This window comes from Equus caballus, chromosome 10, assembly GCF_041296265.1.
Source record: "Equus caballus isolate H_3958 breed thoroughbred chromosome 10, TB-T2T, whole genome shotgun sequence".
NCBI classification, from domain to species: Eukaryota; Metazoa; Chordata; class Mammalia; order Perissodactyla; family Equidae; genus Equus; species Equus caballus.
Window position 1 is genome coordinate 80,214,440 of NC_091693.1, and position 23,052 is coordinate 80,237,491.

At 39.3% G+C, this 23,052-nt stretch overlaps 1 protein-coding gene across 15 annotated transcripts in view; it reads left to right on the forward strand.

Moving 5' to 3' along the window:
• NCOA7 (nuclear receptor coactivator 7) overlaps positions 1-23,052 on the forward strand; it is a 146,986-nt gene that overhangs the window by 87,198 nt on the left and 36,736 nt on the right. For 8 of the 15 annotated variants that reach the window (XM_070223759.1, XM_070223756.1, XM_070223763.1 and 5 more), the window contains 7 exons: positions 5,369-5,448; positions 8,927-9,034; positions 12,158-12,271; positions 12,837-12,962; positions 14,473-14,657; positions 18,403-19,412; positions 20,066-20,234. In XM_070223759.1, the coding sequence (XP_070079860.1) occupies positions 5,369-5,448; positions 8,927-9,034; positions 12,158-12,271; positions 12,837-12,962; positions 14,473-14,657; positions 18,403-19,412; positions 20,066-20,234 (1,792 nt within the window). Of the gene's footprint in view, positions 1-5,368; positions 5,449-8,926; positions 9,035-12,157; positions 12,272-12,836; positions 12,963-14,472; positions 14,658-18,369; positions 19,413-20,065; positions 20,235-23,052 lie in introns of all 15 variants that reach the window. The other 7 variants (XM_070223754.1, XM_023651021.2, XM_023651019.2 and 4 more) reach the window with 1 other exon arrangement.

The following is a 23,052-nucleotide window of genomic DNA, read 5'->3' on the forward strand; positions in this document are numbered from 1 at the left end:
TTTTTTATTTCTCCTTTGATTTATGTTTTGACCCAGTAGTTATTCAGTAGCAAGTTTTTAAAATCTCCATGTATTTGTGACTTTTCTGACTTTTTTTCTTATAGTTGATTTCTAGTTTCATACTATTGTGATCATAAAAGATGCTTGATATGATTTCAGTCTTCTTAAATTTATTGAGACTTGTTTTGTGGCCTGATATGTCATCTGTCCTGGAGAATGTTCCATGCGCATTCAAAAAGAATGTGTATTCCTTAGTTTTCGGATGGCACGTTCTGTATATATCTATTAAATCCATCTGGTCTAATGTGTCATTTAAGGCCAGTTTTTCCTTATTATCTTCTGTCTGGATGATCTATCCATTGATTTAAATGGGGTGTTAAAGTTTCCTACTATTGTTGTGTTACTGTCTATTTCTCCTTTTGTGTCTATTGATATTTGAGTTATGTATTTAGGTGCTCCTATGTTGGGCGTGTAGATATTTATAAGTGTTATGTCCTCTTTAGATTGGTCCCTTTATCATTATGTGGTGCCCTTCTTTGTCTCTTGCTGCAGTTTTTGTTTTAAAGTCTACTTTGTCTGATGTAAGTATTACTACCCCAGCTTTCTTTTCATTTCCATTTGCATGGACTATCCTCTTCCATCTCTTCACTTTCAGTCTTTGAGTGTCTTTAGGTCTGAAATGTGCCTCTTGTATGCACCATATATACGGGTCTTATTTTTTTAATCCATTCAGCCACTCTGTCTTTTTTTTTTATTTTATTAAGGTTATGAAAGTTAACATCCTTGTGAAATTACAGTTGTACAACATTATTAGTCATGTTGTAGGCACACCACTTCACCCCGAGTGCCCTGCCCCCACCACCCTTTCCCCTGGCAACCACTGATCAGTTCTCTTTGTCCATATGTTAACTACCACCTACTAGTGGAGTCATACAGAGTTCATCTTTCTCTCTCTGGCTTATTTCACTCAGCATAATACCCTCAAGGTCTATCCGTGTTGTTGTGAATGGGACGACTTTGTCCTTTTTTATGGCTGAGTAGTATTCCATTGTATATATATACCACATCTTTATCCAATCATCAGTTGCTGGACACTTAGGTTGGTTGCATGACTTGGCTATTGTGACTAATGCTCCGATGAACATAGGGGTGCATGGAACTTTTAGAATTGCTGATTTCAGGTTCTTAGGATAGATACCCAGTAGTGGGATGGCTGGGTTATAAGGTATTTCTATTCTTAACTTTTTGAGGACTCTCCATAGTGTTTTCCATAGTGGCTGCACCAGTTTGCATTCCCACCAGCAGTGTATGAGGGTTCCCTTTTCTCCACAGCCTCTCCAACATTTGTCACTCTTGGTTTTGGATATTTTTGCCATTCTAACAGGTGTAAGGTGGTATCTTAGTGTAGTTTTGATTTGCATTTCCCTGATGATTAGTGATGATGAGAGCCACTCTGTCTTTTGATTGGAGCATTTAGTCCATTTACATTTAAATAACTATTGATAAATATGAACTTATTGCCATTTTGTTACTTTTTTTCTGGATGTTTTTGTAGTTCCTCTTTTCTGTTCCTTTCTTTTTCTCTTGTTCTCTTCCCTTGTGATTTGATGATGGTCTTTGGTGTATAGCTTTTTATAGTATCCTCATAATCCTTTCTCTTTATTTTTTGTGTTATTATAGGTTTTTGGTTTGTGGTTACCATGAGGTTCATATATAATAACCTATGTAAATAGCAATCTGTATTAAGTTAATGGTTTCTTAAGTTCAACGTCATACTAAAAGCCCTACACTTTTACTCTCCCCTCCGCTATGTTTCATGTTTTTGACATCATATATTGCCTTTTAATTTTGTGTGTCCCTTAACTTCTTATCATAAATATAGATGGTTTTAATGCTTTTGTTTTTTGACCTTCATACTAGCTTTATAGTTGGTTGATCCACTTTACTATATACACTTTACTGTATATTTGCTTTACCAGTGATCTTTTTTCTTTGATAATTTTCTTTTTCCTATTTGTGGCCTTTTCTTTTCCACTTAAATAAGTCCCTTTAACATTTTTCATAAGGATGGTTTAGTGGTGATGAACTCCTTTAGTTTTTGCTTTTCTAGAGCACTCTCTCTCTCCTTTCATTCTGGATGATAAGCTTGCTGGGTAGAGTATTCTTGGTTGTAGGTTTTTTCCTTTCAGCACTTTGAATATATCATGCCACTCCCTTCTTGCCCTTAAGGTTTCTATTGAAGTCAGCTGATAGCCTTATGGGTTTCCTTTGTATGTAACTTGTTGCTTTTCTCTTGTAGCTTTTAGGATTCTCTCTTTAATTCTTGATGTTTTAATTATAATGTGTCTTGGTGTGGGCCTCTCTGGGTTCATCTTGTTTGGTACTCTCCATGCTTCCTGTACCTGGATGTTTGTTTCCTTCCCCAGGTTAAGGAAGTTTTCAGCTATTATTTTTTCAAATAATTTCTCTGCCTCTTTCTCTCTTCTCCTTCTGGGACACCTATACTCTGGATGTTAGTAGGCTTGATGTTGTCCCAGAGACCCCTTAGACTGTCCTTGTTGTTTTTAATTCTTTTTTCTATTTAGCTTGGGTGATTTCCTCTACTCTGTCCAGATCTCTGATCTGTTCTGTGTCATGTACTCTGCTGTTGATTCCTCCTAGTAAATTTTTCATTTCCATTATTGTATTCTTCAGCTCTGATTGGTTCTTTTTTATATTTTCTAATTCTTTGTTGAAGTTCTCACTGTGTTCATCTATTTTTCGCCCCAGTTCAGTAAGTATCCTTATGACCACTAGTATGTACTCTTTCTCAGGTAGATTGTTTTTCTCTGTTTCATTTAGTCTTTTTTCTGAAGGTCTGTCCTTTTTTTTATTTGGAACATATTCTTTTGGATCCTCATTTTGCCTCCTTCTCTGTGCTTATTTCCAGGTATTACTTAGATCAGTTTTGTCTTCCAATCTTAGAGATTTGGCCTTATATAGGAGATGTCTTATGGGGCTCAGGAGCATGCTTACCTCTCATCACCCATGCCAAATGCTCCCGGGGTGTGCCCTGTGTGGGCTGTGTGTGCCCTGTGTGTGTGTGTGTGTGTTGTTGCAGGGCTGCTATTGCTGCAGGTATGCAAGTAGGCTGGGCTGGCCCCTAGGCTGGCTGGTTGTGAAGCCCGGCTATGTCTGGCTGCTACTGGCTCATTATTGGGTTGGGTAAGCCTCCGGCATGGCTGGCTCCAAGGTCTGGTAGCACACAACTACTGCAGGTTTGCTGGTGAATGACTCAGGCCCCTAATGTGCCTGATTATTAGGCCTGTGGGTACACAATTGCTGCAGACCCCTGGTGTGACTCGCTGTACAGCCTGGCAGTGGCATTGCTCAGCTGCCTTGGGTGTGGTGGCGCAGGGCAGACTGCCAGTGAGGCTAACTGCATGGCATGTGGCTGTTGTTAGCTTGCTGTTAGGTGGGGCAGGCCTCCAGCATGGACTGGCTATGCAGCCTGGTGGTGCACTGCTGCCTTCAGGTGCACTGATGGGTGGGGCAGGCCCTCGGTGCAGCGGCATGCAACTGTTTCAGGCACGTTGGTAGGCAGAGTAGATCCCTTTTGTGGCTGTTTGCTAGGCCCAGTGGTGCAAGTGTGCTACAGGTTCGCTGGTGGGTGGAGCCGGTCCCTAGGACAGGCTGCCTGTGCTGCTGGCTGCGCTTGATTGCCTCTGGTGCTCTATTAGGCAGAGCAGGCACCTGCGCTAAAAGGCTAGAGGAAGAATTCCATTGGTACCTGCCAGCATCTGTGTCAGCATGGCTGAACAAGGTCACAATAATGGCTGCCACCAGTGTGTCAGTCCCTGGGAAGTGAGCCCAGCCATCTCCTGCCTCTCTGGAATGTGCTCCGAGCTTAGTAAGTGAATCTCTTACCAATGGGCTGTGCACTTTTCTATCTGGTGTTCTTGTCCTGATTTCTGGGTTGAGTGAGTCTTTGCTTGGGCCCTTTAAGTGCAGGTTTTTCTTTCCCTGAAGTTATATAGTTTTCCTGGATATATTCCTGGTTGGTTTTCAAAGCCAGGTATTTGGGGATCTCATCTCTCTTGTAGCTGGATCTAAGGGCTGGCGTGCCTAATGTGGAGCTCAAATCCCCTGTATCTCCAGGTAGAGCTCCCTACCTTTGAGATCACTCCCAACTGTGAAGTGCTGTGAGTAGGGTGTAATTTTTTCCTCAGCAGGGCTGTATCTCTGCCTCTTGTACCCTTCTCTGTGTTGTCCCTTGTTATAGAGGTTCTTTTCATCCAGTTTCCAGATCTCTCTCAGAGGAAATTGTTCCACAGGTAGTTGTAGGTTTGTTGTGTCCGTGGGTGGAGGTGAGCTCTGGATCTTCCTACATCACCATGTTCTAAACTCTCTTTAATTTTCAATTTTCTGATCACATACAAGTTAGAGCATCTTTTCTTAGTTAAATCGATTTTATATTCTTTTTGTCACTTATATTCTTATCCATTGCAATATATCTCTCTAGTTTTTTTTTTTCTCTTTTTCTCCCCAAAGCCCCCAAGAACATAGTTGTGTGTTCTTAGTTGTGGGTCCTTCTAGTTGTGGCATGTGGGATGCCGCCTCAGCATGGCTCGAGGAGCGGTGCCATGTCCGCACCCAGGATTCGAACTGACGAAACACTGGGCCGCCTGCAGTGGAGCACGCGAACTTAACCACTCGGCCATGGGGCCAGCCCCTGTCTCTCTAGTTTTTAATATTTGGCTTGATATATCAAGATGTATTTAACCATGATGAATAGGTTGAATCACCTGCAGCTGCCAAAGGTCGACCATTTTTGATCTATAAAATCTGTAGTTCAACTTAATATCTTGTTGGACATATAGGTCTTTCCAAGTTTTATTCTAAGTAGTGTTATAATAACTATATGCTGTGACATGCAGCATTTTTCTCCTTTTAGATTTTTTCTTAGGACAGATTCCTAAATGAAGGCTGACTGAGTCAAAGAATGAAAATTCTTATGATTATTGTTACATTTTCACAAATCGCTTTCTAAAAGGGCTGTACTGATTTACCTTATGCATCATTTATATCATGACTGCACTAGTTTTACTCTTTCATCGTCATTGTACATTATCATTTAAACTATTGTTTTTAATAACTGTAAAACATTACCTCACTGTTACTTGTACTGTTTGGTTATGGTTAACATTAATCCTTTATTCAAGTGTTCATTGACAAACAGTATGTTTTTGTGAATGTGGTCTATTTGTGCCGTTAGTATGTTTTTCTATTAGTGTCTTTTTTTTTAAGTCATTTTGAAATCTAACTATAGATTACCTATCCTCAATTCCTGAAAAAGAAATTATTCATTTACGTGCATTTTGTTCTTCAGATGACAATCAAAACAAAACACATGATAAAAAAGAGAAGAAAATGGTGGTTCAGAAGCCCCATGGTACTATGGAATACACTGTAAGTATAAACAGGATGGTATGAATGTTTGTTAATATTACTAGATTTACACAATGTTTCTCCCTGACACATCCTGCCCCTTAGCTGCGTTCCTCTTGTATACCTGTTAAATAAAGAAGCTTCTTAAGACCTGTTCTCGGTCATTTCTCTTTCCTTCGTATTTTGTCCCCAGACAAGCTCATATAAACCTGTGACTTGAATTATCTTTGACGTGCCAATGACCACCTATTTTAGGTCTATATCCCGTACGTTGCTTTTGAGTTTCAAAACCATAGATTTAGTTGCCTACTCAACATATGTACTTAGACCCCCACAATTGGTCCTTTTTCAAGAAGCAATGGCTCTATCATCCATACATTTCTACAAGCCAGAGCCTTATATTTGACGTCTTCCCATAACTCTCCATGTTCAGTCTTACCTGTGTGACCACTTGGTAAGTCTAGGCCACATCCCTTCATTTCACTCTCTCTAGAATCATGTTCCTTTACATCCTTTATCTAACTTTAACATTATAGATTCACTAGTGTGATTGTTATTTTAATGTTTATCTTGTACCTTAATTCACATATCCTTGGATAGAGAGTAGACCCCTTTTTGGTCACCATTGTATTTCTGGTGCCTTGCAGGCGGTCAACTCTGCATTGTTGGATCAATAGATGAATAGTGGTATGTATGTGTCCATTGCTGCACCTCCACACTGTGTGCCGTTTGCTCATCTCTCACACTGCACATGAGCTCCTGGAGGCCAGGAGCTGTGTCTTTATCCTAGGCCTGGCAGAAAACAGCACTCAGTTATGGATCTGTTTTAATTCACTCTGAGATAGCTTTGTTGAGAAGTGTCCTCTGACTTCTAAGAAGAAATTAAATGCTATTGCCATTGCCTGGTCATGTTTTCATAATGTGTATTTATTTTATACTCATTATTTGTGTGCCATGCCAGCTCTGTGTAAGGCAAAATGCAAGAGCTGATCCCTCCCTGGCATTTCTTCTGGAATGTGAATCTTCTCCACGCCTCTGTAGAGATGTGTTGAAGAGCCCTGGCACAGGCTTTCATGCTCGGTGTTCTGTGAACATCTCTAGGTGTCTTTCTGTGGCTTATAGGCCTCGTCCTTTCCAGAAAGGCTTTGGGTGATTATATATCTCACATTACCACTGTTTACAATATGTTGTTGACCCCGTTACACGTATGCAGTGTCTTACCTCATTGCAGGCCCTCAGGAAGTGTCGGATTATTTATTATTAACAACATATTAATTCTAAAGCCACGTGTGTATCTAGCAGTGTGGTTCACACACCCCTCTAAAGAAGTGAGAAGTGTTGTTTGCTAGGAGACACTTCACATAGGATATACTAAACAACGTGGTGAGAATAAAAATCAGCCCTCAAATTAATTACTATGAACTGGTGGTGAAGTTGGCAATGCAACTGTGTCCAACTGTTTGATTTATATGTTTTGGAGATTGGTTCTCTTTGGCAGGTTATTTTGTGTACTTGTCATTGGAAATAAAAGGTGATTCGTAACTTCATGTCTAGAGAACCATGCTGGTGCTTACCAGATTGTTTATGTGACTCCGGGGCTGCAGATGTTGAAGCACTCGGGCTTAGTTTTAAACATTGAATGATACCAGGATCCTTCCCAGCGTTTGTGGCTTCATTCTCTAAATATGTCATATCCTTAGGTGATAACTCTAGATTGTTAAAGTTTTTCTCCTTCTCTGAACCTCCTACATGCAATATCTTCTACAAGCTTTTTCGTAAAAATATGAAGCAAATTTATTGATTGTTTGCCATGTAGTAAGTGTTATGAAGCAGAAATTACAATTATCTCGAGTTGATGGATGAAGAAACTGAGACACCAAGAAGTTAAGCAAATGACCCAAGGTCACACAGCTAGCGAGTGGCAGATCTGGAATTCAGATCCAACAGTCTGGCTTTAGAGTGTATTCTCAATCTGTGTCTTGTACTGACTCTAAACCCTGAAAACCCCTGAAATTGAATATGTTATATAAATATATAATATTGGAAAATATATATATTTGGAAACATTTTTTTCCAATTTTAGTAGAGATGGTTTTGCCCAGAGGTAGGGGCATATGTTATTAAATTTCAGTGATTTTTAGAAACATATGTATTTATGTCCTAACTTGTTCTAAAAAGGCTGTGAGGTGAGTATAGTGTAATTGTAACTGTGAAGTTGCTTGGCCTGACACAGCTCGCCTCTTTGGTGGGTTTCTGATGCTAAAGGCAGCGGTGAGTTTCATTCTACATCTGTCTTTTCGTCAGTCCACAACCTCCTGCAGCCACCTCACATCTCCACCGAATTCAAGGCTCACCTGTGGAGCCAGTTCTGCTTATGGGGACAGCCACGCATCTTGACCCAGGGCTGTAGATGGGAACTTCTCAGTGACATTCACCGGAGGGACCTCCCACTAACAGGTTCCATCCAGTGACCCTGGACAGGGAGTCTGTCCTGGTTATTGACCTGACCCCAGGAGCAGACTTCTTTTTAAGGGGAGCTTTTTGACTGTGAAGTTTCTCATCTTCTCAATGCCTCTTTATTCCTGTTTCTTCTCTATCAGAGAAGGAAAGAAACATATACACCTGGAACATATATCACAAATTTTATAGATTTAGAGAAGAACTCTAATTTGTTTGACCACGAGAAATTGTCTTTTTCTTTTTTTTTTTGAGGAAAATTATCCCTGAGCTAACTGCTGCCAATCCTCCTCTTTTTGCTGAGGAAGACTGGCCCTGAGCTAACATCCGTGCCATCTTCCTCTACTTTACATGTGGGACGCCTACCACAGCATGGCTTTGCCAAGTGGTGCCATGTCCACACCCATGATCCAAACCAGTGAACCCTGGGCCACTGAAGCAGAACGTGTGAACTTAACCACTGTGCCACTGGGCCAGCCCCGGAAATTGTCATTTTAATGACAGTGAACAATTTTGGTAGCTAATCTGAATTTCTTTCAGATTTCCCTGCCTTTCACCATATTCATTCGTCAAATATTTGAGTGCCTGCTCTGTGTCGGGCACCGTGGGGAAGATGACCATTAACAGGCCACCATTCAGGAGCCTATAGTGCAGTGAAGAGACAGGAAAATAGGCAGAAAAACGCAAAGAGAAAATAGCCGCATTTTCCCTGTGGGTGGTATGCGTGTATGTTTTGTTTCTTGTCTTCTTACAGTTTTATGTTATGCCTCAGAGTCCTCTACTCTATACACCTAAGTTGTGCCAAAGTAAGTTTAGAAGTCTATTAGTGGACAGTGAAATTTGAAGGTAAGGGAGCCCAGAAATGAATAACACTTGAAACTTTTTTCCCTAAGAACTGAGAATGTATTCACTCTTTTTCATAATACATCTGGATATATGTATTACTTTTTTATTCACTCATATCACAAATAACGTCTATCAAAAGGAAGTTTGTGGGATTTTTTGCTTTGTGTGTTAAGTCTCGTTTGTTTGATTGTTCTAGGCTGGAAGTCAGGACACCTTGAACTCTATAGCACTGAAGTTTAACATCACTCCCAATAAATTAGTGGAAATGAATAAACTTTTCACACATACTATTGTTCCAGGCCAGGTAATGATTTTCTTGTTGAGTATTCATTTTGCATTTATCTTTTATTGCCATTTTTAATGCCTCACTATTAGTGTTACAGAATTATCATCAATGGTAATGTTCATTGGGTTAGTCTTTCCTCTCCTTTAGATCCAAGAATTCTGAAAGCATCCTAGTACTTACGAACTGTTCAGAGATGAATGCTTTGCAAAGGGTTAACACAGTTTGCTTAACTATCATTAGTTTACATTGCATTTATTGGCTAGTTTATTGTGCTTTTAATATTTATGTTCTTGGCAAAAGGAGAAATTAGTATACTGCCAGTACCAGGTAACTGAGCAGAAATGTGCATTCAGACTTTTCAAAAATTAATAAATTTTCATCTCTAGGAAAATTAATAGTTGATGTCAATCTCTTTTTTGGGGGAATTCCTTATAAAATATTGCTGCATAATGTGTAACTGACCCATAGTAAAGAACCTAGGCATATATTTACTAACTCAAGGCTGAAGACTATAGTCACTGGAATTTAGTAAAATAATTTCAGGTGATTCCTTATTTTTTTACTATGTCCATAAACAAAATATTGGTACTAATTAAGTTCCAGTAGCCAATAGGAAGTATAAGGACTGTTTTAATATGCCTACTATAATGGTAAAAATAGCAGAAATAGGAGCCGCGAAGCTTTGTTTCTGACTGGCCTTGTAGTAGCTGTTTGACCTGGACAGATCACTTCCTTTTTTGGATCTGAGTTTCCTAATCTCTGAAATTTGGGGTTGCGCTGCGTTATCCCAAATGTCCCTTCTAGCCTTCACTGTGCTGTCCAGCCCTCATATAACCCAGCTGTACTCACGATTTTGCTGGCAAAGGTAAGGAACCGAGAAGAGTGAAATTGATTGAGGAGCTTTCAAAAACTGTCGATGACCTTTTGCTGTCAAGAATTTTTAAATCTTCTATCTCGGTGCCTGGAGGGGTAGGTATCCCTCTCATCTCAGTAAATCAGATAAATTCAAGCCAGTTTATCTGCTGTGGTTCCAGAACATTTGAGACTCACCCTTTTAGAGACTGATTTGATGGTTACCTTGAGGTAGAGACTAAACTGGTCTCGCTGGGTGAGTAACCACATGTAGGAAGGGATTTTCAGAGGAAGTGACCTGGAAGTTTCTTGAACTGAAATCTTATTCTAGACTTTTTGTTGCTTCAAAAGACCAAAAACAATATCAGACAAACTTAAAAAGAAATAACTGAAGCATAAAAAATTTTTAGAAGATCCTGAGTTTGGCTGTTCGTTCTGAAACTTCTATCAAATTTGAGGACATATACCAAGAGTGTCCTTTTTCAAGTAGTTTATCTTGAGCACACTCAGAAGTTACCTTGCAGATATATGGCTTGAGATGTTTTATATTCATGGGGCACCTTGGCTGCACATACATGGACAAATTTCTAGGCTAAGATAATGACTGTTTTGTTTTATGAGGAAAAACTTTAGGACCTCAGATCCCCCATTTGCCATGTTTTGGAGCAGACCCAGAATGATTTTCTGAAGTCAATAGGAAAACTTCACCCCTGCCCACAATCCAGGCTCACTTCCAGGCTAAGGGAGCACATGTTCTCATGTTCCGCACGTTCAGCTGTCACCTCTGTCTACAGTGCAATGAATTGTTAAAGCACAGGAATTACCCCTTTGATCTGGCATTTAGAACACATCAGACAATGGAATCACAACCTGTGTTGCCTAACACTTGTCAAAAGCTCAGGTGCAAAAAAATGTTAATGGAGAATTGCTTGGAAAAAGTGCCAGCAATTCGTTCCTCTAGTCTAGATACATAAGACAAATAAGAGAGCTGTATATCAAGACCACATCATTTCCGCTCTTCGTAAATTGCTTTTACGCAACTCTAAACTTTGGCATTTCCCTTTGACCCACATTGAAGACGTTAGAAAGAACAGTCCTCTAAAACTGGTTATTATATTTACTGTCAATGTGTCATCAAGGACGAACAGTTCAATCTAGGACACTCCTTTTTTTTAAGAGATTTGATGGAGAATACTTGTACTTCGGAGAAACTGATTTGTTATTATCTCATGGAAATTGAATTCTGCTAACTAATGATATCTATCCCTCTGCATTGGTTATTTGGAAACTCAGGGCCAGTTTTATGGGCCACCTCTCAACAAGTGTTTGGTAATTTTGGAGCATGTACTTTTAGTAGTAATCAATCCTCATCTTATTTCTCCTTGATGTTGTTTTTCCTACTTTTATCATAATATGTCTTTTGTTGTTCCCTCAAATTTTTTTCTGGAGTCAAGAGTGATTTAAATAACTCAAGTTAGAAGAGATATGTGACTGGAAGATGGGAGAGCGTGAATAATAATATTGAACAGTTGTTATATGACTAGTTCTGAATTAAGTTTTATAACATTAGAGGTCATCATTTTAACACTGTATTGATATATGCCAAAATGTAGCATGTCCTATTAAAAGAATTTTGAGTGACAGGGTCGCAAGAACACTTTGGGAACCAATGTGTTTTGCAGAAGGAGACTATTTTGTACAATTCGGGGGATTTTTTTTTTTCAGATTACCCAGTGATGGAAGAGAAGGTATTGAGATTATTAATATTACCTTGTACAGTTTATTGTATAAGGACCTTACTCCGTTAACACTCAGAGCCTGCTTAGCCTTAGCGAGCCTGGATTTGTTCTGTTTCTTCCTGACACAGGTGTTATGTTTAGAAGCATTCTGTGCTACTTTCTCCTCTATTCCTTTGTATTGTTAGTGTCCTCCTCTGGAAGACTCTTCCCTTCATATCCAAATCCTACCTAACGTTCAAGGCTTCATTTGGACCCATCTGTTTCACTTGGCCTGCCTGGAATACTCAGCCACCTTGCTCTTCCCTTTTGTGAGGTCCTGCAGTGTCTGCAGGTGTGTTATGTACCTTTTCCACTGCACACATTCATATGGCTGAGTATCATTTCATGGATTAGTCTAGAAGACCCCAAGTTGCAAATGAGTTCCATGAAAGCCAACTGGGTGTGAGTCATGCACCCAGCAAGATACTGTGCAGAGAGTAACCGCTGTAAACACTGCCTAGTGGTTTGCCTGATTCTTGGTACTCACCCAACTTTTCTTTCCTGTTCGCAGGTTCTTTTTGTCCCAGATGCCAACTTTCCTTCCGGTACCTTAAGATTATCCTCCTCCAGTCCTGGTGCTACTGTCTCTCCTTCATCATCAGATGCAGAATATGATAAACTGCCTGTATGTATGTCATTCACACCCTGAAGTTCATATTTATCAAAAATGTTTTTTGAGTTATAGAATTCTACATGTTATTTTCACAGGATTTCATCTGAAATTTTCCTCAAAGGGGTGGGGTTATTTGTCATTAGTTGAGAGAACGCAAGCTATCCAAAAGAAGCCTGTTCACTTTTAGGTCTCAAAGGCAGAAATGCATGCCTTGTTTACATAGAAGCATGAAGTTAAACTCTCAATGAGACTGATAGTTTGTTTGTGCTAGTTTTACTCCTTTTTCTAAAGAACTTGAACCATGAGTCAAATATGAATTCTTTCATTTAGGTTATTTTCTAAAGACATTGATGAGCCATTTTTATGGGTTCATACAAATGCACTTTTTTTTTTTAAATGTTAGTTTAATTTGGATACTTACTGTTTGTGATAATTTTGAAGGACAAAGAACATTTGCCTTTTTAATGTTCAAGTTAAATAGAAACAACTACAGGGAACTTATGTAGCTTGATTTGTATAAATAATCTGTTTTGAAAAAGGGCTTCTATTTGATTTTGGAAATTTTTGCTTTCTAAAGGATGCTGACTTAGCAAGAAAGGCCTTAAAACCTATTGAAAGAGTCTTATCTTCCACTTCAGAAGAAGACGAGCCAGGAGTGGTAAAATTTTTGAAAATGAATTGTCGATACTTCACGGATGGAAAGGTATATGGCAATGAAATTGGTTTCCTTTTCTTGGACTCTATGGAAAACTCAACTAGGTTCTGAAGTACTGAAGGCAGGCTGCATTATGATGTCTTACCCATAGTTTCAGCGTAAGATTTCACTATTGTCCATTAGTTTTCCCCTTCTGGATCCTTGGCATGTTACTTACTGAGGGAATAGTGATCACTGAGTGGAAATGTGATTTTTTGTGACCTTGGACTTATCACTTTATCTTTCAGTTCTTAACCTACAAATTGTTAGGGACACAGTATAGAATGTGTTTAACAGCAAATGCTGGAATCACACTCACTGCATTTAAGTTGACATTTAAATTCCAACTCCACCACCCACTAGCTCTGAGACCATGGGCAAGGTATTTAAATTTCCTAAGCTTTCATTTCTTCATCTATAAAATAGGGACAATAATAAATTTAATCAATAGGGTGTGGTAATTAAAAGAGGATACATGTAAAGAGCTTATCACCTAACCTGGAAGACCCTAAGCTCTCAATACGTTTGCTGTTGGAGATGCTGGTATGAGAAATGTCCGCGATGTCATGTTTTTAGTGTTTTGGTGGTTGGTACTTTATACAAAGAATGAATCTGACTTTTATTAAGTCTCTGAAAAAAGAGTTATGTTGATGTAAAGTGAATTCCTGCACTCATTGTAGAGACGTCACGCCAGGTTCAAATGGTAGGAAACAACAGTATTGATATGCACTTAAAACTTTGGCCACCAAGAATAAGTAACGCATGAAATGCAAAACTTTCTGCAAAGATGATCACTAAACTCATTAAGAGTACCAAGAGAAATTATTTACCTGCAGGGAGGCATCTGCATCCTGGTATCCCAGGTAGATCATATCCCTGTGGCCAACAAGGTCTATACTGTAAACTGACCAAACTTCAGACCTGCAGGTTCCCACCAAACAACTGCTTTTTGCTTTTAATTTCCATACTTCAGCTATATTCACTTCTGACCGTGAAAACTCATAGTCCTATTTGTGTCAAATTTTGTTGAATGTGGGCTTTCTAATCATTTTAGAGAAAAAGTATAAGACTGTCCTTTGGCACCGTGACTCTAAGAGAGCTGCTCCCTTAGCACAGTACCGTGCACTTGTTGGACACGTGGTGTATACGTGCTGAGTGAACTGTAGAGCACCCAGTTCTCAATCAGGAAAGCACGTGGGACAGCCCCTCTCATTTTACAGACGGTGTCGGAGAATCTGAGACATACTTGTGTAACCCAAGATCCCACCACAATTGTACTGAGGCAGCAGCTCTGCCAGAACCAGGCTCGATTGATGGCCACGGCGAGACGAGTCCATTTCACCACACAGCACCCAGTGTTGCATTTCTTCAGCCTGCTTTTCCAGCCCTCATAGAGGGCATGTGATTGTTATGTAGGATCCTGTGGTTCACAAGTCAGCGGAATGACAACATGAGTTTGTCAGAGCTGCTGTGGTTGGTTGCTTCTTGCCTGTAGTGATTCTGTGCCCATCTCCTGCAGGGTGTGGTCGGAGGCGTCATGCTTGTCACTCCTAACAACATCATGTTTGACCCTCACAAGTCCGATCCCCTGGTCATTGAAAATGGCTGTGAGGAGTATGGCCTCATTTGCCCCATGGAAGAGGTGGTTTCCATTGCACTCTACAACGACATTTCCCACATGAAGATCAAAGATGCCTTGCCATCGTAAGAGACATTTCTTTGTTTACCAGAAAAAAAAAGGGGTGTTGGGAGAATTAAATGCAATTAAAAAGTGAGGCATTGGCAGGAGCAAGAGATCGTGTAGAGGTGAATCTGAAGGTGGAAGATTTGTCCACTAAATTTTAAAAGGATAGGAAAATGAGAGGAAATGGAAATGATAAAGTCAATGGTAGGGAAAAGTGGAACAGAAAAAAGGTGAAAAGAGAAAAGCGAAAAAGCCAGCACATAGAAATGATATTCATTTGGCTTATCTTTTTGAAAAACAATGCATGTTCTTAATGAGTTTATGAAAGAAGAAATGAAGTCTCTCTGAACGAATTTTAGTCTCATTGCCAATAAGAGAATGATGTTTTCTTTTTGGTTTAATTGCTACACAGAATTATGTTCTTCTTCATTCAAGTTCTAGGGTAGGTGGTCTTCCCTTAGTCCTGCCTGGAGAGCGGCTGGAGTGGACAGTGCAGAGGCCACAATCCCTGTAGCCAGATGACCTTAGGTGATGTGAAGACGGAATAATACTAGTTTGTTTTGTCTCTGAAATGTAAATGAATCTTACTTTAGTCCTAATGAATTCTCTCTTACTAAGCTGAGCTTTTGTTGAAAAAAAAAAAAGAGAGAGAGAGAGAAGGAAGCTCCCCATGAACAAAGAGAAAGAGTTAAGAAAGCTCAGAGAATTGATTCCTTGTAGGGATAATCTGATTCTTACTGTCATTTTGTCGATGTGTCTGCACACAGTGTGCCATGAGAACTCACGTGAGGAAGTGTCCAATTGCCTTGGAATCTTAGATGAGGAGGAGGAGAGGAAGTGAGAAGAGTTAGTTTTGGAAAGAAGAAACGAACATTGCATTCTCTGTGACGAGAGGAAAAAAGATAAGATTAGGTAAAGATAGAGCTGCGTTTGGAAGTGGACGGCCAGGCAGATAGGGGCGTTTCTTGCCCAATGATGGCTTCTAATGGAGTAATACTGTTGCCCATCTTCAGCTTTGGATGTCAAATATTCTTTTTAATAATGGAAAGGGAAGGTACACCTTTACAGAAAGATTTCTCTCAATGTGAGATTGTGTTTATATCAGAGTTGTGCACTGATTCCTGCCATGGATGCAGGTATATAAAGAGTTTTCAGTCTAATGAACATTGTGCGCCAATGAGCAAAATAGAATGTGTGAGTGGAATCAGTGTGAAATGAACTTAGTATGGACTTCAGAATTCCATCAATTGTTTAAAAGTTTAAAATAGTTTAGGGTCTGGCCCAGTGGTTCAGCAGTTCAGTTCATGCGCTCCGCTTCAGTGGCCCAGGGTTCACCAGTTTGGGTCCCGGGCTCGGACCAATGTACCGATTATCAAGCCATGCTGTGGCAGGCATCCCACATATAAAATAGAGGAAGATGGGCACAGATGTTAGCTCAGAGCTAATCTTCCTCAAAAAGAAAAATATTTCGGGGGCCGGCCCTGAGGTGCGGTGGTTAAGTGCACACGTTCCGCTCTGGGGCCCTGGGGTTCGTTGGTTCGCATCCCGGGTGTGGACATGGCACCGCTTGGCACACCATGCTGTGGTAGGCATCCCACATATAAAGTAGAGGAAGATGGTCAATGTGTTAGCTCAGGGCCAGTCTTCCTCAGCAAAAAGAGGAGGATTAACAGATGTTAGCTCAGGGCTAATCTTCTTCTTCTTAAAAAAAAAAGTTTAAAATTTGATTATTGCTAAAAGTTGTATGGTGAAACAAGAAGTGCAAATTATCTAGCTGCAGTGTACAAATAGTTTTAAAAGTGTGTGTGTGTGTGTGTATAAAATCTCTCCATCCTCACCTTCAGGCTTTGTGTTTTTTATGAGGACATTTTGTAACTCCAGCTGCCACAGAGACTAGGAAGGGTACAACTGAAGGGATTTTTGATCATCATTAGGTGCCTGGCTGCGTGTAGAAAACATGAACAGCAGGGCCAGTTGACACCACCCTCCACTTTGCCCCAACAGTGCTTGGCAGCTGCATTGAAGAAAAAGCAGATGGCTAAATTAATCCCAGCTTGGATTAGGCAGACGAACAAGAAGGGAAAGGTAGACAAGAAGGTAATATAGGAGGCTGATTAGAGTTTAGTCAATTTATACTTTGTGGGGTCAAGCTTGGTAGAGAAGGAAGAGATGAGAAAGGGACTTAGATTTTCCTGGAAGACGCTTTTGCTTATTAACCAAGTATGTGAGGAGCTGGGTTTCTTTCTTACAGGACTTATTATAGCCTTTAATATGCCAAATTAAATTTTGGGTACTAAAATGGAAATTACACCATGTTATACTAACTTATTTGACTCTCTGACTGGAGCATCTTTACCATCTCCCGGAGTGCTAGTGTCGGGCAGAACATTTTTGTGTAGGCAGGTTCCTGCAGAACACAGACACTGTCACATCGTCTTTTAGCATATGACATTTAGGAGCTCAGTGAATGCTTAGTGAATTGAGATGAATTATGAATTAAAGAGGCTTTTTAAAGCATCTGTCAGAGCCTAACAATTATGTAGACTTTCATTTTCTTTTGGAAAGAGCATGGATGTTCTCATGCCAGTGATTTATAAAATAACTTTGGGGAGAAGGTCTTGTGACTTGAGAACTTCCTAGTACTTTGTTGCTTTATTATCGTAATTATTTGAAAGCCAGAATAATAAAGTCTTACCTGAATATGACCTAGTCTTTTTAAGAATTTATTTTTGAAATCTGAACATGTTATTTTTAAAAAGGGTTTTTATATCTCTGTGTTTTAACTGAGTATCAACACCAAGGTAAGTGAAAATACAGGTTAATCAAGATATTTCCAGTCATGGCTTAAAAAGTATATTCGTGACCACTTATTTTAAACTTTGGAGATCATGTTTAGTCATGTGTGATTCAAATTTGGGTAGTAAAGCATCTGTTATTAAGGAAAAATAATTGACTGCATCCAAGGAAAATACGTTTCACCTGATAAACCAGTTGCCCATCTCCATAAAGTTAAAATGATATTCCTATAAAATGAAAGAGTTAAGAAATTTAAACTAAGTAGGTAAGAGCTTATTCGATTTACTTTTCTATAAATTTTTAAACTGTGAAATGGAGCAGGTGCTGTATATCCACAATAATAGTGGAAGCTTCCCCTTGCATCTCCTTTGGACATAGAAGGATGTCTGTTATTAGAAGCATCAGATCCTAAGCCATGAAATGCAAAATTAGGGTTCAGGGTCAGTCATTTTACAGAGCAGTTAAATGAGTAACTACTCAGTCAATTAACTATTCAAAATTAATGTAGTTGGTTTATATCCTATTTTATAAAAACAAAAAGCTTTGAATATTTAAGAAATTCTAGTCCTACTAAAACACTTCCTCTCCTTTGTTCTTTCCTTCATGAAAATCAGAAACATGTCATCATTAAAAATCTAGTGGGTGACATCTCCACGTTCATAATGACTTCATATACATTCGTGTGCTTCTAGTAGGATGTGCAGCTCTCATGGTGTTTTGCTTTGTCACTTCTTATAGTTGATTTATGTTTCATTTTGAAGTCAATTTCTTGATTTCATTTCTTTATTCTGAAATCATTTAAACATAAATTTTAGTTGCGATATGTTTCTGTTTTGGTTTTTGGTTGGGTTTTGTTTTGATTTTTGCCTTTCCTCCATTTTGCTTTTGGTTTTGTTTTTAACATTCCATGTGCATCCACCATTTTTCCCCCGACAGTGACCTACCTCAGGATCTTTGTCCTCTGTACAGGCCTGGAGAATGGGAAGACCTGGCTTCAGAAAAGGATATCAACCCATTCAGTAAATTCAAATCTCTCAACAAGGAAAAACGACAGCAGAATGGAGAGAGAACCATCACTTCAGATTCCAAATCAAGACCCTTGGAGAAGTCAGCAAAATACACACATATGAAGCCCTTAGACAGCTCTGTGTCAGGAAAGTTAAAGAAACTGGAATCGTCTACAGAGGCAACCACTGGATCTACCATAGTAACTAACGTCAGCAAGGAATCTCCTGACACTCAGGCTGCATTTGAACCTATAGCCAAAGAAAATTCCCTTTTAGGGGAAGATGATGACTTTGTTGACCTGGAAGAACTTTCTTCTCAAACTGATGGTGGAATGGACAAAAGAGACACCTCGAAGGAGTGCCTTTCTCTTGACCCAGAGGAGCTAAGGAAGACTAAGTCACAAATAATCAGTTCTGCAATGGAAAGGCAGGTACAGTCAGCCCTGAACTTTTCAAGAACAGAGAGTGATGCTGAACTGAAAGGAGCCCTAGATTTAGAAACCTGTGAGAAGCAAGATATAATGCCGGAGGTGGACAAGCAGTCTGGTTCCCCGGAAAGCCAGGTGGAAAACACACTGAACATCCATGAAGATCTGGATAAAGTTAAACTCATCGAATATTACCTTAATAAGAACAAAGAAGGGTCACGGTTATCTGATAACTTGCAGAAGGCAGAATTAAGTGATGACAAAAGTATTGAACCAGTGGGAATAGACATCACCCTTAGTAGTACTCTTCCCCAGACGAGTGATCTCCCGACTGAGGGCAATAAAGAGCCAGACAAAACCTGGGTGAAAGAGAGAGCGCCCCTTCCACTGCCTCTGGGCTCTTCTACAGAAGAAACTATGAATAAAGAGTCTCCAGACTCCTCTCTGGAATCTACTCTGGACAACAGTTGCCAAGCTGCACAAATGGATAATAAATCTGAAATTCAGTTATGGCTCTTAAAGAGAGTTCAGGTACCCATTGAAGGTAAGCCATTTTTCTTTAGAGTCTTTATATTCTGTTGTATAGTTGCCTTACTTAAACTTGCACATGAGATAGCAAAAGTAGTACAATTATTTGAGAACAATGTTTTCTCAATAGAGCATATCTTTACTGTACATTAATAATTGGGGGAAAAAATTAGTAGGTGATATCTGTTTTTGAAAATTGAACTGTAAATACTATTTCAAAAGTAGTTTGCTTTTTTTAATCTTTCCAGTAACTTTCCTGTTTTATTTTGGATTTCTAAATCTAAAGGAGTTTAAAATGTTTTTGAAGACATTTCAGTTCTAAATGGAATTGCCTTGTGGCATGATTGGATCCTCAGTACCATTCATTAATATGTATTCTTGTGGGTTGTCACAATTCTCCACTATCTGTTATTGTGTTGGTTTTGATGCTTATTCCCAGTACGGGGCATCTCATGTGATGTAGACCACCCTGAAACATCCAAAGCTTTTTCCTTTTGTGCTAAAGAAGGTCCGAAACATTTAATTAGTCCTATTGTGATGATGTTGTTTGATGTTTCTGCCATGTGTTTTGACTTTCCATCACTAAGAGGGGATTGGACACTATTCTTTGTAAGTTGAAAGGTTTTACTGTCGCCAATATTGAGGGAGATTTTTTCATGTGTGATTCAGATATACTTCCTTCAAAAGAAGAGAAAAGCAAGACCCCGCCCATGTTTCTTTGCATTAAAGTGGGAAAACCAATGAGAAAATCCTTTGCCACTCACACTGCAGCCATGGTCCAGCACTATGGCAAACGAAGAAAGCAGCCGGAGTACTGGTTTGCTGTTCCTCGGGAGAGGTGAGTGTGAGCGAAAATGGAAAATCTGCTGGTCAATTAGATTCAAATTGCATCTTGATTTTTTAATTTAATCTTAAAATACTTAATTTTACTCTCAAATAAGAGATTTCTCTTAATTTAACTTTTTAGAATTTCTAGTAGGATATTATTTGAGTAGCTTTCTGCTAAAGGATGGTTTCAAGGTAGCAAATTTGAGATCATCTTAGGTACCGTGTGCTGAGTGCGTGTGTGACTCAGCAGCATAAGAAATGTGACATCAGATCATCTGGGTGGGGTTGAGGGGCTGTAGACCTGTAAAGAGATTTATATTTTTCAATTGCCAAAGAAGAAATTTTATTGGTTTTATAACAGTCTAGCACAGTAGGGATGGTGGCATAGAAATTCTTCAGCAGCACACCACTGAGGACATCTTTATAATAAAAATAATCAGGAAACATTATTTTTAGAAAAAATAAGTTTTTCTTTTATATATTTGGTAGAATAAAAATGTCTTTACAAAGGCCTTGCAATTACTTTTCAAAATTGTTAAACCTACACATTTTTCCTTTCCCTGACTTTAAAGTCATTGAGCGTCATCATCTGGGCAGACTTTGGCTAACACACCTGCCAAGAACAAATGCACTTTGTCTGGGCGGAGAACGAATTAAATTCACATGAGACAGAATAGCAAGAGAAAATTAAACAAAGCTTTTTGAGGAACCATGGCCCGGGGCCAAGGAAGAAAGGGTGCCGAAGAAGTGGGGTACACAGAGGGGTTATATACCCCAAAACAGGATATTTCACATATGTTTGAAATGTCCCTCCCACAATAGTCACAAGATTGCCCTGTCGGCACAGCACATGATGGACACAGCAGGTAGTGGGTCTGCTATCTTGGTGGGCATAGCAGGAGGCAAGTCTGTTGTCTTGAGCTGGGCGGTCACAGGTGAGCACAGCAATCCCTAGCCTAAGGAAAGATGCTTAATCCTTAAAGAAATGCCAACGTTGGGAGGGGGAGGGAAGTTAGTTACAGGAGGTTACCAGACAAGCACAATAAAATGCAGATTTAAGTCCTTGCCTTTGGCATTGATTAAGAGTTTCTAGAGAGAAGGTCATCTCCTTTCTTCTTCCTGGTACAGAGAGGGAGGCATCTTTTACAGCTAGAGATTTACCTTACAAATGTAAATGTCTCCTAACAAAGGGCGAGTTCCATTCCTCAGAGCCTCCTTCCCTGTCCCAGTTTATCAAAATAATCAGCCTCAAATAATCCTGATGCCAAAGAGACATATCTTGGGGTGGCCAATTTCAGGTCCCCACACTATGAAAACAACACTATTGCTCCTAAAGGAATGTTTCATCTGGAAGGTAATCCTAAATTGATAGAGTGCGACAAGCAATAGGTTTTTGGTATTAACAAGCATTTATCTTTGCACCTTCGTTTTGCACAAGCCTGTGCTAGAAGTTTTCTGAAGCATAAGAAGAAGACAAGAGCGTGCCCTGCCCTGGAAGAAGTGTGCCATCTTGGGCTGCCCTCTCTGGGCAGTGGGATAAGGAGCCCCAGAATCAGACAGAGTCAGAGCTGGCTGAGAATCCCTAGGAATTGTGGGCTCTAGAATGAGATACTTTATCCATTTGAAACATAATTTCTTAATTTGAAAAATGGATCATGGTGAGTGTTTAGTAATTGGATGTATTTGAACAAACAATTATTGAGTGCGTACATCCTGGCAGGCACTGGACTGGTTGTGGATAAATAAGACTGGGACCCTACCCTGAGGAGCTTATGAAAAGCTGTTGAAAACAGTTCCTAGCACTTTCTAGAGACTTAATATAGATTGTCTTTCAAAGACTTGGGTACTCTTCTATATAAAAAATACGATTACCTTTTTTCTTTCTTAATACTGGGAGATTATTTCTTTTTTTAGAAAGAATCAATAATTCCTGTTCAAATTTAAACTTTTCTCTTTTTTTCCAATTATTTATGGCCTCTTAATCTCTCAAATGTTTTATAAAAATTGATTTTGTATGATCTGACTTTTAAAATAAATAAGATGGAGATGGAATTAAATAGCAGGAATTACGGAGAATTTGCCAAGTCATGCATAAATGTTTAATCCAAGCTGAATTAATTGGTTAGTGTGATTTGGGTAATAAGTAAGCTAATAAGAGGGGGGATGTGGGAGAGGGAGAGCCTGTGGGTATTAAAAAAATTTCTTAAACTTGAAAATAATTATGCTAAGACAATTTAGCAACAGTTGAAGATACAGATAAGTGGGGCAGCGGTGGTGGGGGGAGAATCTATTTTGTGGTCTACTCTTTTTACCACTTAATATGTTATGCATATTTTCCATGTCAAATACTATATTATTATATGTATATGAACACTATAGTCAGCACCCCATTGTGTTTCCTGATTGATTGATCATGTTCCTGTTTTAGATAGTAGCTTGTTCCAGATTTGTTGCCATTATAAACAATGCTACATTAAACGCCTTTGTAAATCCTTCAGGTAGTCTTACCAAGTCAGAAGATATGTTGCAGACTTTCAAAATGCATGTCACACGTGACATTGTGGCAATTTATACACCGCCAGCGTGAGAGTGCCCTGTTTCCCACACACTGGGAAACCTTAGTAGTATGATTCTTTATCAATTTCGTAGATGAAAAAGCAAGCAAAAGTAGCTTTAAAAATCTTTTATTTTAAAGCTGAGTGAGCACTTGCTAAATAACATTTGTTTGATATAAAGTCATGTCACCAGTGACCTGAGGAGTTTTATTTTATGTGACTCCTTTAATAATAAACTTATTTATACTTTGGTATACAAATATATCATGTTTC